General features: G+C 37.0%; 1 protein-coding gene across 1 annotated transcript in view; it reads right to left on the bottom strand.

Moving 5' to 3' along the window:
- Positions 1 to 15,271, bottom strand: part of DDX46 (DEAD-box helicase 46) — a 60,106-nt gene that overhangs the window by 20,995 nt on the left and 23,840 nt on the right. The window contains exons 7-13 of the mRNA XM_036749456.1: positions 15,038 to 15,151; positions 14,169 to 14,334; positions 13,587 to 13,707; positions 10,450 to 10,625; positions 9,398 to 9,519; positions 7,951 to 8,029; positions 6,124 to 6,206 (exon numbers count right to left, since the gene is read on the bottom strand). Coding sequence (XP_036605351.1) covers positions 6,124 to 6,206; positions 7,951 to 8,029; positions 9,398 to 9,519; positions 10,450 to 10,625; positions 13,587 to 13,707; positions 14,169 to 14,334; positions 15,038 to 15,151 — 861 coding nt within the window. The remainder of the gene's footprint in view (positions 1 to 6,123; positions 6,207 to 7,950; positions 8,030 to 9,397; positions 9,520 to 10,449; positions 10,626 to 13,586; positions 13,708 to 14,168; positions 14,335 to 15,037; positions 15,152 to 15,271) is intronic.

Here is a 15,271-nt window from a genome sequence, read left to right as displayed (position 1 = left end):
TCCATGTGGAAACTAATTTCAAGAATCAGTGCAAGCACCACATTCTATGTGAAGCCTTTTCTGATCCTTGCAGCTGACAGTGAACTCTCTCCCCAAACTATCCTGCATTCAGTCTGGGTCTGTCATGTATTACATATGTATATGTTGTCTACTCTCTTAGAATGTAAACTCTTCCAGGATGAGAACTGTTTCATCAAATGGAACTTGAAACCAATGGGATTTCAAGTCCTGGTCTACAGTAGGGGAAACAAAACCAGCTCCTACTAGCCAGCTACCCTAGAAGATAAGAGATGGGGCGGAGGGGCTTGGGCAGTATGCATTGTGAATCAAATTGTTGGCAGGGCTAAGCTAAAGCAGGTAAATTAATGAATTTTTGGTGAAACCTTGAATTGGTACAGCCATTCTGGAAAGTTGTTCAGAACTATGTCCAAATGGTCACTAAACTGTCCATACTCTTTGACAAGTGATACCACTACTAGGCCCACATCTGAAAGAGAACAAAGTAAAAGGACTCATATGTACAAAAACATTTATAACAGTTCTTTTTGTGCTGGCAAAGAATCAGAAACTAAGAGAATGCCAATCATTTGGTAAAAGGCTGAATAAATTATGCTATATAGCTATAAGAAATGCTGAAAGGAATGGTTTCAGAGAAGGGAAGACTAGTATAATTGATACAGGATGAACAGAACCAAGAAAATAATTTATACAACAACAATATAAAGACAAATACAACTCTGAAAGACTTCAGAGATCTGATCAATACAATGACCAACCACGATTCCAGAGGACAGATGATGAAGCATAAGCTAACTACCTCCTGATAGAGGTGATGGACTAAGAATACAGATAAGACATATGTTTTTGACATAGCCGGTGGGAGAATTTGTTTTGTTTGACTATGCATATTTATTACAAGAGTTTTGGTTTTCTTTTTTTTTAATGGGTGGGAGTGAGAGGGAGAATTTAACTTTTAGTTAAAATTTCAAAACAGAAATACCATGGGTGAAGAGAAGTTGAAGAGGTAAATCCAAAAGAAGAGATCAACAATAAGTACAGGTACAGCTTTAGAAAAAAGAATAGCTTGGCCACACAGATTCCAAAACTAGATGGAAGAACCGGAGCAAAAGATTAAAAATGAAATTAGAGCTCTTCAATAATAAGCTGGAAGGACAAAAGCTACTTAAAACAGAAGATTCTAATTAAAACCTGACCAAAATAGTGGACACCCTGAAAAACAGAACAAAACAAACAGAACTTCATGATTTAAGGAGACAACAGGGAAGCTTAAACAATGCGAAAGAAAAATGGAAAAATTAGAATATGTGAACTATCTATTATCAAAAAGAAATTGATGCTAAGATCATATTATAATTGAGAAAACAGTAATAACCTTGGTAATACAGTAATAACAAGTAATTAAACTGAATCTTCCTTCATAATGGAAACCAGAGCTCAGCGAATAAATTAAGGAAAGGCATTTATTATGTACCAAACACTGTGCTAAGTGCTGGGGATGCAAATACAAAAGTAATAAAGTTCCTGTTTTCTTATCTTCTACTACAGTGATATGAAATCAACAGTCCTATATAGGGTGGGTACTTGTACTACAGCAAGGCAGATGATAAAGAGGTCAGATGGGTGATCCAATGGGATGTGAAGAATGGTCTGGGGCATGCTAGACATAAGTTTGCCTTGGCCAACTCACCAATCATGACAATTACTGTTGAGTTTTAGCCCCTTTAACATTCACTTCCCTCTACAGCAGCTCAAGCACTGTACCCTTGGCACAAAATTCTTCATAGTTGGTTCAGCCAAGTAGCTACTTCCATATAATGACTTTAAGTGTTCTGTCATTCTGCCTTTAACATTTTCTCCCTTTAAGTTGCATGTTCATGGCTCTTTAAAATATCTTTTTTTACTTCAGGTACATCTGATAGTCTCCAACTCAGGTTTTGGAATTAATACGAAAATCAGACAAAATAAGCCATGTGGTAGAGTGGGAAAAGTACTAGGGAGAGGCAGAGTTGAGACCAAATAGTTGAAAGGAAGCAGTCCAGCTGAGTTCCCTCCACAAATTTCTCCCAACGGATCTAGAAAATGCACCAGACTGAATCTTGATGGGGAAATTCAGAAAAAATCACAGTGAGTCATTTGTCCAGCCCAGCTCAGCAAAGGAGATGGACAGGGAAGTCTGTGGACACTCAAGATAAGACAGTTGAGGAAGAGATGGTGCACAGAATACTTTAGTTTCCAGGGAGAGGCTGTGAGCCTGGGTAAGAAGTGGTCCCAGACCTGAACTGGGGCACCTCCACGCCACTGTGATGGGACCAGGTACAAACAGGTAGCTTTCTGCCCTCTGCCCAGTTCCAGGTCACAGATCCAGAGTAGAGTTGAAGAGGGAACCTACGTACATCAATGTTATCGCCAGGCAGGCGTTCCCTAGGCTATATATGGAGAAAGGATGAAATTCAGAAAACAAGAGAAGATACAGTGGCGTAGCTAAGACCTCAGCAGCAAAGCAGAATTTCATTTCCAGCAACTAGCCAATGCAAAGCAATAATCAGGGCAAAAACCCCGGACCGAAGGGGAGCCTACAACTCTGATGCTCGGAGCCAACAGAACTTGCTAGCTGGCTGATGGAGATTAAATTCAGCAACAGTGTGCACTTATTCAGGCCCAAACCCAGGACAAAAACTTGCAGAGCTCAGATCAGGTGGCAGCACTGAAAGCATGGAGGTCCCTAGCCTGTCCCTGAGATCCTAGAATAACACAACATTCAACACCCTCAAGAAAACAGCAACAGGACCAGTCCAGACCTTCCTTTCGGGAGTACCATAGAGTCCATCCCTAACAACAAGTGTAAAGCCAGGAAGCAGAATGAGTAAATAAAAAGAAAAAAAAAACCCTTCTCCATGAGTTATTATGGTAGCATGGATGCTCCAGATACAAAGCCAGAAAAGAAAGACTTCAAAGCACATACAAAGCAAAGCCTCAGAGAAAAACACACCTGACTCAACTAGAAATCTTGAAAAAGATGAAGAATTAAAAAAAAGAATTTCAAAATGTCTTTTATAAATGGAACTGAGAGCACTTGAGGAAAAAATCAGGAAATGAAAGCTATGGAAAAAAGAACTGGAAAGAAAATTAGGTCAGCACAAGAGGTACGAAACGTTTCCCAAGCAACAAATTCCCTAAAAATTCGAATTGACCAAACAGAAGCCAATTATTCCGTGAAACAATAAGAAATATTGAAACAATTAAAAGGTTGAAAAAAAAAACAGAAGAAAATGCAAGGTATCTCTAAACAAAAAGAAATAACCTGAAAAACAGATCAAGGAATTAAAATTTAAAAATCATTTGAATACCTGACAGCCATGGCCCAAAAAAGACCCAAGACATCACACTTCAAGAAATCTTAAAAAGAAAATTGCCCAGATCTCTCAGAACCAAAGGGCAAAGTGGAAATAGGATCATTGGTCACCTCCTGAAAAAAATCCAAAATTGAAATTCCCAGGAGCATCATAGCCAAAATCCAGGGCTTCCAGGTCACAGAAAAACTACTGTACATAGCCACAAAGAAGGAATTCAAGCATCGAGGAGTAACAGTCAGGATCACACCACTATGGAGGGGTGGAAAACTTGGAATGTGATAGTCCAGAAGGCAAAGAATATGGGCTTATAGCCAAGAATAACTTACCAAGCAAAACTGATATAATGCTACAGGGAAAAAAAAGAACCCTTAATGAAAGAGGGTTTCCAAGCATTCCTGATGAAAAGACCAGAGCTTTAGAAAAACTTTGAGGTTTCTCCACATAGTAGTGAAGAGCAAAATAAAAAGGTAAACATGAATGAACAATGATAAAGGACTAAACAAGGACAAGCTGCTTGCGTTGAAATACTGGAAGATGATACATGTGTTCCCTCTGAATCCTACCATCATCAGGGTTCATAGAAAGAGTTCAATTAGACAAGGCCTGAGAGAGTGGTTCTGTCATGTCTTGATGTTCTTAAAAAAAAAAATGGAAAAAGAGGGAAGAAGAATATACTAGGAGGAAGGGGGAAAGATAAGAGAAGTTAGGGAAAGTTATCCCACATAAACAGTAGATATTCATACAAACAAGGTGGGGATGGGGGTGTGCAGCTGATGCTTGGACCTCAATCATCCGAACTGGTCAAAAGAAGAAACGAACACACACACACACACACACACACACACACACACACACACACACACACAATGAGTAACAAAAATACATTTCACTCAACAGGAAACTAGAAGGGAAAGACGAAAAGGGGGAATTAGAGGGAAGGATCAGTCCTAAGCAAAATAAATTCTAAAGATAAAAATAGAATACATTTCTTTTGAACATGGTAAAGGGGTGCCCATAAATTGGGAAATGGATGACCAACTTGGTATATAAATGTGATGGAATACTATTGTATTCCATCCATTCCTATCAGTGTAATGACTAACCAGGATTCCAGAGACTAATGAGAAAGCACGCTGTTCCCTTGAAATATTATTATCCTGATGAAAGGTCTACATAACTCTTATATAGTTTGTGTAACCTGTTACATACAGAATCCAAAAAGTAAATGCCTACTCTGGCTCAACAGATCCTCAATCATTTACCCTCTCTGAGCCTCAATGCCTTCATCACTAAGTCACAGCTATTAATCTTGGCCCTAAATAACAATGGCTAATATTTGTAAAATGCACAAGGTAGTAGTTTTTTAATAATACCCCTGTCAGGTAAATAGTGAAGACTAAATAAGAAAGTACATGGAAGAGTTTTGTAAACTATACAAAGCTTTACAAGTTGAATGTATTATTGCCACTTTAATGGATCCCATGTCATCTCATCTTGTATAATTCTTGTTCATGCCTTTTTTGATTTTGTTTTGTCAGGCAATTGGGGTTAACTGACTTGCCCAAGGTCACACAGCTAAGAAATGTCAGTGTCGAAGGCTGGATATGAAGTGAAGTCCTTCTGATTCTAGGGCCAGTGCTCTATCCACTGCGCCACCTAGCTGTGCCTTGTTCGTGCCTTTCTAAACTCCCACAAAGGATTTACCCAGTATACTACAATCCTTCTGGTTCTTTTAAAATCTTCAAGGTATAAATGTACTAAATGATATGTTCATCTATTGTTCCCTTTAAGTGTTGTTTTCTAATGAAAGGTCTATATTAATTTTATACACACACATACACACACACACCAGTTTTTGTAAGCTGTTATAAACATAATCCAAAAAGAGAATGCCCATTCCAATTTAATGTATACCTAAGCATTTATAATGCCAACTTTTCTCAATTCTTTTCTTACATTGGATAAAGCATGGTTATAAAGCATCAAGACTGGTATTCATATGTGACTCATCAAATTAATCTGATCATTTTTATAATCTTAATCACTGAAAATCAGGGACAGCTAGATGGCACAGTGAGTAGAGCACCAGCCCTGGAGTCAGGAGGACCTGAGTTCAAATCCGGCCTCAGACACTTTACACACGTACTAGCTGTGTGACCTTGGGTAAGTCACTTAACCCCAACTGCCCAGCTCCCCAAAAAACAAAACAAAAAAATCACTGAAAATTCAAAATTCTCTGAAATTCAATTTTAAATGGTCATTTAAAGTTTGTGATTTGGAAACTATATTTTTTAAACATCTACCTATTAAGGATGACTCTTATGCATATTTATGTTAATTCCCTATAAAGCTTTTACTGGTGCATTTTATATTAATTTAATGGAATATTACTACTCAATAGGAAATGAGACTTCAGTTAAACATGCAAAAATGTATATGAATTGATAGAAAATGAAAGGATACTCTACACAATGAATATCATGACATAATGAAAAGCTCACTAAAGGAAAGCCAACCTGAGTAATGATGGTCCCAGAAATTATATAATGAAAGCGTAGCCCCTTCTTCACACAGAGAGATAGGGAAATATTAGGTAGAATATTCTATACATTATCACATGCAGTTACCAAAACATGTTTTTGCTTGTTTTTTCTTTGTTACAAAGGAGTACTCAATCTAAGAAGAGGATCCCCACAGAACTATGTTGTAGAAACAAAATGTTTTTTAAAGAAATAAATTCAATTTTTACCTGTGGCTCAAAACCCATGTCAAACATTCTATCTGCTTCATCAAGAACTACATATGTTACTCTTCGTAGGTTTGTCACCCTACCTACAATAAGAAGAAAAATAAAAACAGGAACCAAAAATCAATTGCAAGTCATCTTTTAACTACCAAGGACTTTAAAAAACTGCAAGGGAACTAAACTAACTAATTTAAACACAGGGGGATAGGTAAATAATTTTAAGACAGTGAATTAAATTTCAATCTTAATAATCTTAATCTAATGGCAAATATATTCTGGCAATGGGTATATGAGGCCCTTTATTTTTTCAAATTCTTCTCTTGCATACCATCATAGGGCCTGAAGAACCTGTAAAACTCAGAAAACAGCCCTCTCCAAAACACATCATAAAACTAAGACTGAGATGAAGCATCGAGCCACATCAGCCATTATCTGACAGCATCACCTAGGAAAAAACATATTAGAGATTACAGCGTATGTGTGGAAGGCAAAGTTCCAGTGCTAACTGATCCAGTCTCAGAAAATCTCCCTTCAAAATAGTCTATAACCTACGATCATATATTTAGAAACAATTTATAGGCATGAGGGAATGTCAATATCATCCTATATGAAACATATTACTGTACATGTAAACCACTTTTCTGTATGAGGATTCAATTTAGTTAAATTTTGCAACTGGTTCAAATAAGATCAATACATTTCATTACTGATGAAAACTGAACAAACAAAACAGAGCACAGAATTCATAAGCACTTCTAAGAAAGTTAACATTAAATCAGTTGGCATTTAAAGGCAAATTCAAGAACTATTAAAGGAAAAAAAACCAGAAGATTTCAAAAGGAAAAAAGTCAAAGGTGTTTTGAAGCAATGCAACATTAATCAAACTTTTTCATATGCTGTACTTTGCAGGCATGATTATCTAGTATCTTTTGATATCAATTTCCTGAATTCACATACTCAGTTACTTAGTAATTGATACAACTCTAAAAGAAAAAAAAGCGTAACTACTGGCAGTCTTTAAATTATTTTGCTTTGTTTAAATACTATAATGCAACTCTGAAAAGTATCTTCTTTTTACAGTGTTAAAACAAAGAAGTGACTTCTAAAAACTATTCATCTTACAATTTCATATTCAAAGCCCAAGTAGTTTGGCAAAATTTGGGAACAGCATTAAATTACCTACCTTTGACGATTAAAGTCTTGGAAGCCCAGTTCTATATATCTTGAAGGGCCTTTTTCCACAGAAGTTAAATAATGTCAACAGTTTAGTAATAGTTTTGATTTGGAATACTTCAATAAATTATCAAGATTTGTCTAAAAACATGCAATATTTATAAAAGACAAAATTTCTTGAAGCTGCAATATCTTGATTTAACTAGTATCTTAATACCAGCTCCTGCATTAGGAAAAAATTCTCAGATTTACCAAGAAGGGCAAGGCAGTATTTTTAAAAATAAAAAAATAATAAATTTAGAACAAAATTAACTGATAAATTTTCATGTTAAGGATTATTAGATGTGAGAAGTATTAAAAAAAACCCAAAGTATTTTAAATTACTGAAGAAACCTTAAACTCAAATGCTATTATATGCATTCAAATTAAAACATGTTGTAATCCTTCATCATAAGTAACATGTCTTTGATTTAATTTTTTTGGAGTCCATTCTGTAATAATACGTCAAACATAAAATTCAAGATATTACAGCTTTAAGATGTGAATTCCAGAAATGCATTCATTAAAACTTTTTCTTGAATATGTTTTGATTTAAGCAAAAAATGTACAGAGACCCATAACATGGAAAAAATAAAAGAAAATAAGTCTCTTACTCACCACTATTAGCTGCTAACATGTCGATCATTCGACCAGGTGTGCAAACAATAATTTCAGCACCTCTTTTCAGTTCAGCAATCTAATAAAAGAGACAATACATTTACAAACTAATTAACACTCAACACTGGTCACTTTCCTATGCACACTTCATATAGATTTTAAAATATGTCAGCTGGTCTTTCAATAAAATAAACTATTAAAGGCAATAGCTCAAAGTTGATAGGCAGCTCCCAAAGCCTCTAGAGTTTAACCTAGCAAAATCTAGCTTAAGTAGGGTGGGAGCATCATATGCCAATGTCTCAACAGCTACAAGGCCAAAGCTTTAAAGAAAACTAGGAATTATTTTAGTATTATTTTAATTTCCCATTGGTCTTCAACAGCACAGAAGAAACATAGGGCAATACCAATTTAATTGACTATTCAAATGACTGTTTTAAGAGTGGTTCAAGTGTTAAAAACAAGTGTTATCATATTTATTTATATACATATATAGAATACACTAGAGGATAAAGGCTAATTAAAATACTGCCCTTTTGGAATATCTTAAAGTTAACATTTATTTCATTTATATATCTTATTTATGACTATCTTTCCTGAAAGGCAGTATAGTATACTGGAAAGAGCACTGTCAGTGAACCTAGTTCCACAGCTCAGCCACTTACTAATCATGTAATTCAGAAAAGTCAGTTCACTGCACTGAGCCTGAATAAATAGGAATAACTGTATCTGTCCTACCTACTTCACAGGCAGAATCAGCAAGAAAGTATGCTACCAAAACTACCTGGAAACTGTCAAGCACAACAGAAGCAGGAGGGACTATTATTCTCATTACTGACTTTCTTAAGAAACTTCAGTAGCTATCAACGAAGCATTAAATGAAGTAGGGTTATCCCTGAGGTGACATGATTACCAACCTACAACTTGATTACAGAAAATGGGAAAAGAATCTCTTATATGATGTCTCTCTCTCTCCCTGCCTCTCTATATACACACATGAAACAACTTTAATTTAGAATTATTTTAAATCGAAGTATTTCTAAACTAATAAATGTTCAAACTAGAACTGCATGCTCTAATCCGAGATGATCTGAGGTAACATTTACAGTAATCTTGAATAAAGAAAACATCATATGCAAAATAGAGTCTGGGGCTAATACTACAGAAGTCACTTCTCAGTCTCTTCCCTGACCAGTCTCCTCAAATACTGAAAAAGGTTTTCTATGCCCTTAGATGAAATGTGGCTCCAAAACACTTCAGATGGGTGCAGCAGCAATGACCTTACCTAGACAAAAGTTAAGTTTGGTTGTCACTCTTAATCCATTTCTCTAAGAAAGGCCTTAACTTTTGTTCTATACCTTTAGAGGAAGAGTCTGAAAAGGCTAGAGAAACCATTATTTAATATTTCCAGATAAGATAAAAAAAGCTTTTTAATATGCTTTCACAATACCTGTTCACTGATTCCTGTCCCTCCATAGACACATACAACTCTAAGGCCCAATGTCTTGGAAAACTTCTTACATTCTTTAGTAATCTGTAAAGCCAGCTCTCTAGTTGGAGTCATGATGACAGCTGAAAAGATAAATATGTTACGAGTCTAACCACCAAAATTTTAAAGAGATGTTATTCTTTTAAAGAGTAAATGTAAGTCTCAGCAATGAAGTTCAGATCATTTATGGTCTAAATTTTATTTTGATTTACTTTATGAAGCTTTAAAAGCTTAATTTAAAAAGATTAACAGAGGCTTGCATAAAAGATGAAATAAAATTTAACTGCAGCTTTAGTAGCAGGCTACTTGAAAAATAAATGAGGGGAAAAATTCCTCATTCAACCTATGAAAAGATTTGTTCGAATTGAAAGTAAATGTCTCAAGTGCAAACCATAGCAAAAGAAAATTGAGTCACTCACTGTGATGCCAGAATCCACAATGCTGTTTCAGGAGACAACCTTCAAGGGATTATAGACAAAGAAGAACTACATATTCCCCTCTGTTTCCAAGAGAGGAAGTGTACAATTTTCCAAAACCTTACGAGAGTTTAAAAAAGAAATCTCTGACAAAACGAACCAAAAACTCTGTTTCTGAGGACCTGATGATAAGATTCTGGCACTAAATGCTTCCAAGGCTAAAATACAAGGGAAAATAAATTTCCCTCTTATGTTTTGCGTCGAGTTTATAGATCCATGGATACTGGCCAAGAACAAATCTCAACATAAATAAACAGATAGATGCACAAGGAGTCTACCTGCCGAGTCAGAGTTTAAAAACTGAGCTGTGCCAGGAGAGAGGCTGTTTTTGTACTTCTGAGATGTCACTCCAGAGCTCGGAAGATTCTCACTCCACCTGCTGGTAAGGGGAAATCAGCCCCAAAGTGCCAAATTGATACAGGGAATGTACACAAAGACATTTTTATTGTCACACTTATGAACAGTATAGATTATCAGGTCTTATCTGGTTAACACTCAACACAACCTAGAAAGATTTTTAAGAAAAGGAATCTGTACCTATGGGACCTTCTCCTTCTTCTAAAGCCCTTTGATCCATGATGTGTCTAAACATTGGCAAGAGAAAAGCAATTGTCTTTCCACTTCCTGTTTTGGCAATGCCAATCAAATCTCGTCCAGACATGATAGCTGGTATGGCTTGGGCCTGGATTGGTGTAGGCTTTTCATAACCATGTCTTGAAAAGAAAAATAAGAGAATATAATGTTAAGAATAATAATCTACTATATATTACTATAAATCCCATAGATTTCAAACACCTATCCAGAGGAGGAAAAGAACTATACCATTAAGAAACACGTTGCCAAATATTTTAAAAAGAGGACTAATGGTTTTGCTAATACGAACTCCATAAGAACCCACTTACTGGGGGTCGAAGCCAAGATGATGGCTGGAAAGCAGGGACTTGCCTAAAGCTCTCCTCCAGGACCCTCCAAACACCTATAAAAATGGTTCTGAACAAATTCTAGAGCAGCAGAACCCACAAAATAGCAGAGGGAAGCAGGGCTTCAGCTGGATGGTGGCTAGGTAAGGTCTGTCACAAAGAGCTGGGAGCAGAGCAGAGCCCAGCGTGAGCCGCGCCCAGACCAACCAGAACGGGAGCTGGGCGCAACAGGCCCTAGTGCCCTGAATCAGTGTGCTGTGGCAGTTACCAGACTTCTCAACCCACAAACACCAAAGACAACAGAGGGGAAAAGCTGCAGAAACAGAGTGAAAGGAGTTCACAGTTCGGCCACTGCCCCGGGGGGCAGCAGAGGTGGTGTAGCTCTGGGGACAGAACTATAGCTGAAGTTGCTTCCGGGCCCAGGCCCACCTGGTGGGAGGAATTGTGGCAGATCAGAGCAGGAGTGCACAGCCTGCTTAAGATCTGAGTTGAGGTCCAGGTTTGCAGCTCTTGGGGGAGGAGGAGCACTGGTGTGGCAGAGCTTGCTGTGTAGAAATAGCTCTGAAAACAATAGCGTAGCCCCTCAAGCTTGGGACAAAGTACTCTCTACAAGCAGTCATACCCCCACGAAAAACTCAAGGGTCAAGCAAATTGGCTGGGAACATGGCCAGGCAGTGAAAACAGACTCAGATTCAGACTCAGACTTTGGAATCTTTCTTTGGTGACAAAGAAGACCAAAACATACAGACAGAAGAAGTCAACAAAGTCCAAGAGCCTACATCAAAAGCCTCCAAGAAAAACATAAACTGGTCTCAGGCCATGGAAGAGCTCAAAAAAGATTTGCAAAAGCATGTTAGAGAGGTAGAGGAAAAATTGGGAAAAGAAATGAGAATGATGCGAGAAAAACCATGAAAAAAACAAGTCAATGACTGGCTAAAGGACACCCAAAAAAATACTGAAGAAAATAACACCTTAAAAATTAGACTAACCCAAATGTCAAAAGAGCTCCAAAAAGCCAATGAGGAGAAGAATGCCTTGAAAGGCAGAATTAGCCAAATGGAAGAGGAGGTCCAAAAGACCACTGAAGAAAATACTACCTTAAAAATTAGACTGGAGTAAGTGGAAGCTAGTGACTTGATGAGAAATCAAGATATTATAAAACAGAACCAAAGGAATGAAAAAATGGAAGACAATGTGAAATATCTCATTGGAAAAACCTCTGACCTAGAAAATAGATCCAGGAGAGAGAATTTAAAAATTATTGTACTACCTGAAAGCCATGATCAAAAAAAGATCCTAGATATCATCTTTCAAGAAATTATCAAGGAGAACTGCTCTGATATGCTAGAGCCAGAGGGTAAAATAGAAATTGAAAGAATCCACCGATCACCTCCTGAAAAAGATCCCAAAAAGAAAACTCCTAGGAATATTGTCGCCAAATCCCAGAGCTCCCAGATCAAGGAGAAAATACTGCAAGCAGCCAGAAAGAAACAATTTGAGTATTGTGGAAACACAATCAGGATAACACAAGATCTAGCAGCTTCTACATTAAGGGACTGAAGGGCTTGGAATATGATATTCCAGAGGTCAATGGAGCTAGGATTCAAACCAAGAATCACCTACCCAGCAAAACTGAGTATCATGCCCCAAGGAAAAATATGAACTTTCAATAAAATAGAGGACTTTCAAGCTTTCTCAGTGAAAAGACCAGAGCTGAACAGAAAACCTGACCTTCAAACACAAGAATCAAGAGAAGCATGAAAAGGTAAACAAGAAAGAGAAATCATAAGGGACTTACTAAAATTGAACTGTTTTGTTTACATTCCTACATGGAAAGATGATGTGTAGAATTCATGAGACCTCAGTATTAGGGTAGCTGAAGGGAAAATACATATACATACAGACAGAGGGCACAGGGTGAGTTGAATATGAAGGGATGATATCTAAAAAAATAAAATCAAATTAAGGGATGAGAGAGGAATATATTGAGAGGAGAAAGGGAGAGACAACATGGGGTAAATTATCTCACATAAAAGTGGTAAGAAAAAGCAGTTCCATAGGAAGGGAATAGGGGGTAGGTGAGGGGGAATGAGTGAATCTTGCTCTCATCGGATTTGACCTGAGGAGGGAATAACATACACACTCAATTGGGTTATCTTACCCCACAGGAAAGGAGGAGGAAGGAGATAAAAAAGGAGGGACGACAGAAGGGAGGGCAGATAGTGGGAGGAGGTAATCAAAAGCAAACACTTCTGAAAAGGGACCAGGTCAAGGGAGAAAACTGCATAAAGGGGGACAGGATAGGAAGGAGCAAAATATAGTTAGTCTTTCACAACATGAATACTGTGGAAGGGTTTTGCACAATGATACACATGTGGCCTATGTTGAATTGCTTGCCTTTTTAGGGAGGGTGGGTGGGGAGGAAAGAGGGAAGAGAATTTGGAACTCAAAGTTTTAAAAGCAGATGTTCAAAAAAAAAAAGTTTTTGCATGCAACTACGAAATAAGATATACAGGCAATGGGGCATAAAAATATATCTTGCCCTGCAAGAAGGTAAGGGAAAAGGGGATGGGGGGGGGAGTCGGGTGACAGAAGGGAGGGCTGACTGGGGAATGGGGCAATCAGAATATATGTCATCTTGGAGTGGGGGGGAGGGTAGAAATGGGGAGAAAATTTGTAATTCAAAATCTTGTGGAAATTAATGCCGAAAACTAAAAATATTAAATAAATAATGGAAAAAAAGAACCCACTTACTTTTTGAGGGAATTTAATATCTTCATCGAAATTCCACACTGGACCCAAGTTTTTATTGGTTTGGGGCAGCCTTTTCCTTTGACTGTAATGCCCTCCATTTCCAACCGAAATATATTCACCTCTGCAAAACAAGATCTAAGATTAAAGACTGTAAAGTGTATTCTATGTAAATAGAAGTATTTTGACAGTTTTTAGTTAGGCCCAGTGACATTATGAATCTTTATTTTCCCTCATTATTTGATTAAGTTCTGTGATTATTCCATAGAGGCAGTAGAGAAAGACATACAGATTGGTGGAGAAAGGGAGTAGCAGCCACTACTAACCCCTGATCAGGTTTTTAAAAATCCAATTTACAAAGACAGTACTTAGGATACATTATTTATGTTAATTTCTGAAACTGATATTTGGACAAAGTCCATCCTAGAGCTCTCTAGGCCCACCAAGGTCACAAAGGTACCACCAGTTTTCCCTCTTAGCCTTCCTGAGCCAAGACAAGGAAAATGCAATAGAAATATTGTCTGATATTATCCACTTTTTGAATAATATCAAAGTATCCCCAAACACTAAAATATATTAATTTACCATCCTGAGACATTTTTGCCAGCTCTGGAACTTCAACATAGAAGTTTTTTCTGTATGGTTCATATTCAATTTTTCCATGATCAACTGGTTCTAGGAGCTTCCTCTGTTTGGTCTGATATCCTGTTAGGGCTGTCTGAAGATCAACTTCTTCCTCTTCTGATGAATACTACAGATTAGAAAATTATAAAATGACTCATTTGAAAAGGATGGTTCTTCCACAAATGTTAACTCATTAGAATCCAATTGTCCTTGCTTTGTCTCTTCTCACTTGGCTTTTACGGCAATCACGATACTCTAGACCTCTCCAGATTTTCGAAAAGGGAAGAGTCTTGACTAAAATTTTCAGTGGGGTTCTGGCAAAGCATCATTTTACTGCAGTAGAAGGAATGGCCTTAAAATTCATCTTAAAATATTCAACTGTAGATTCCAAGATACAACTGTATCATCACTTAATGTTTCCTTCCTAGAGAAGCAATAATGTGCGTGGGTTTCTTTTGACACTATATTTTCTATTCCTGCTCTGTTGCAAAATTACATAACTAAAATAAGATTTAGCATTATGAAGTAAACCACAGTCCAAAATGTTCAATTAAACCATCAGTTTCCTCATTGTTCCTTACATAAAATTCTGGAACAGCCAATGATGGTCGAAATAACTGACTTTCACTCTCCTTTTTCTAAAAGTGTACAAATTTAGCCAACAAATTTACTAACCCGTCCCTGAATAATGGAGAATAAGATGGAAGAATTATCTTTTCTAATTTTATTTTAATGAATTGACAAGGCTTCTATAAAAATATATCCATAAATGCTTTCTAATGAAAGGTCATAAACCCAGTATGAGTAAGTCAACATGAATGATGAACTACCTCCATTGCATCCTGGTCATTCTCCATGAGTTCTCCTTTCTTCTTTTCAGATTCTACGGTAGCCTTTTTAGTTGTCACAACAGTGACAACTTTTGTAACAGTTGGTCCTGATTTCTGAAACATAAGACAGAAAATTTCCCACAAAACTGGAAATTGTCAAGACTACATCACACTAATTTTAAACACCAGTTTTGCTCAACAGACAGCTTAGTTTGTGGGCAAGTTAGTCAATGA

Source organism: Trichosurus vulpecula, chromosome 3 (genome assembly GCF_011100635.1).
Source record: "Trichosurus vulpecula isolate mTriVul1 chromosome 3, mTriVul1.pri, whole genome shotgun sequence".
In the NCBI taxonomy this organism is placed as follows: domain Eukaryota; kingdom Metazoa; phylum Chordata; class Mammalia; order Diprotodontia; family Phalangeridae; genus Trichosurus; species Trichosurus vulpecula.
Note: the sequence above shows the minus strand (reverse complement) of the source record. Positions and strands in the feature narration are given on the sequence as shown.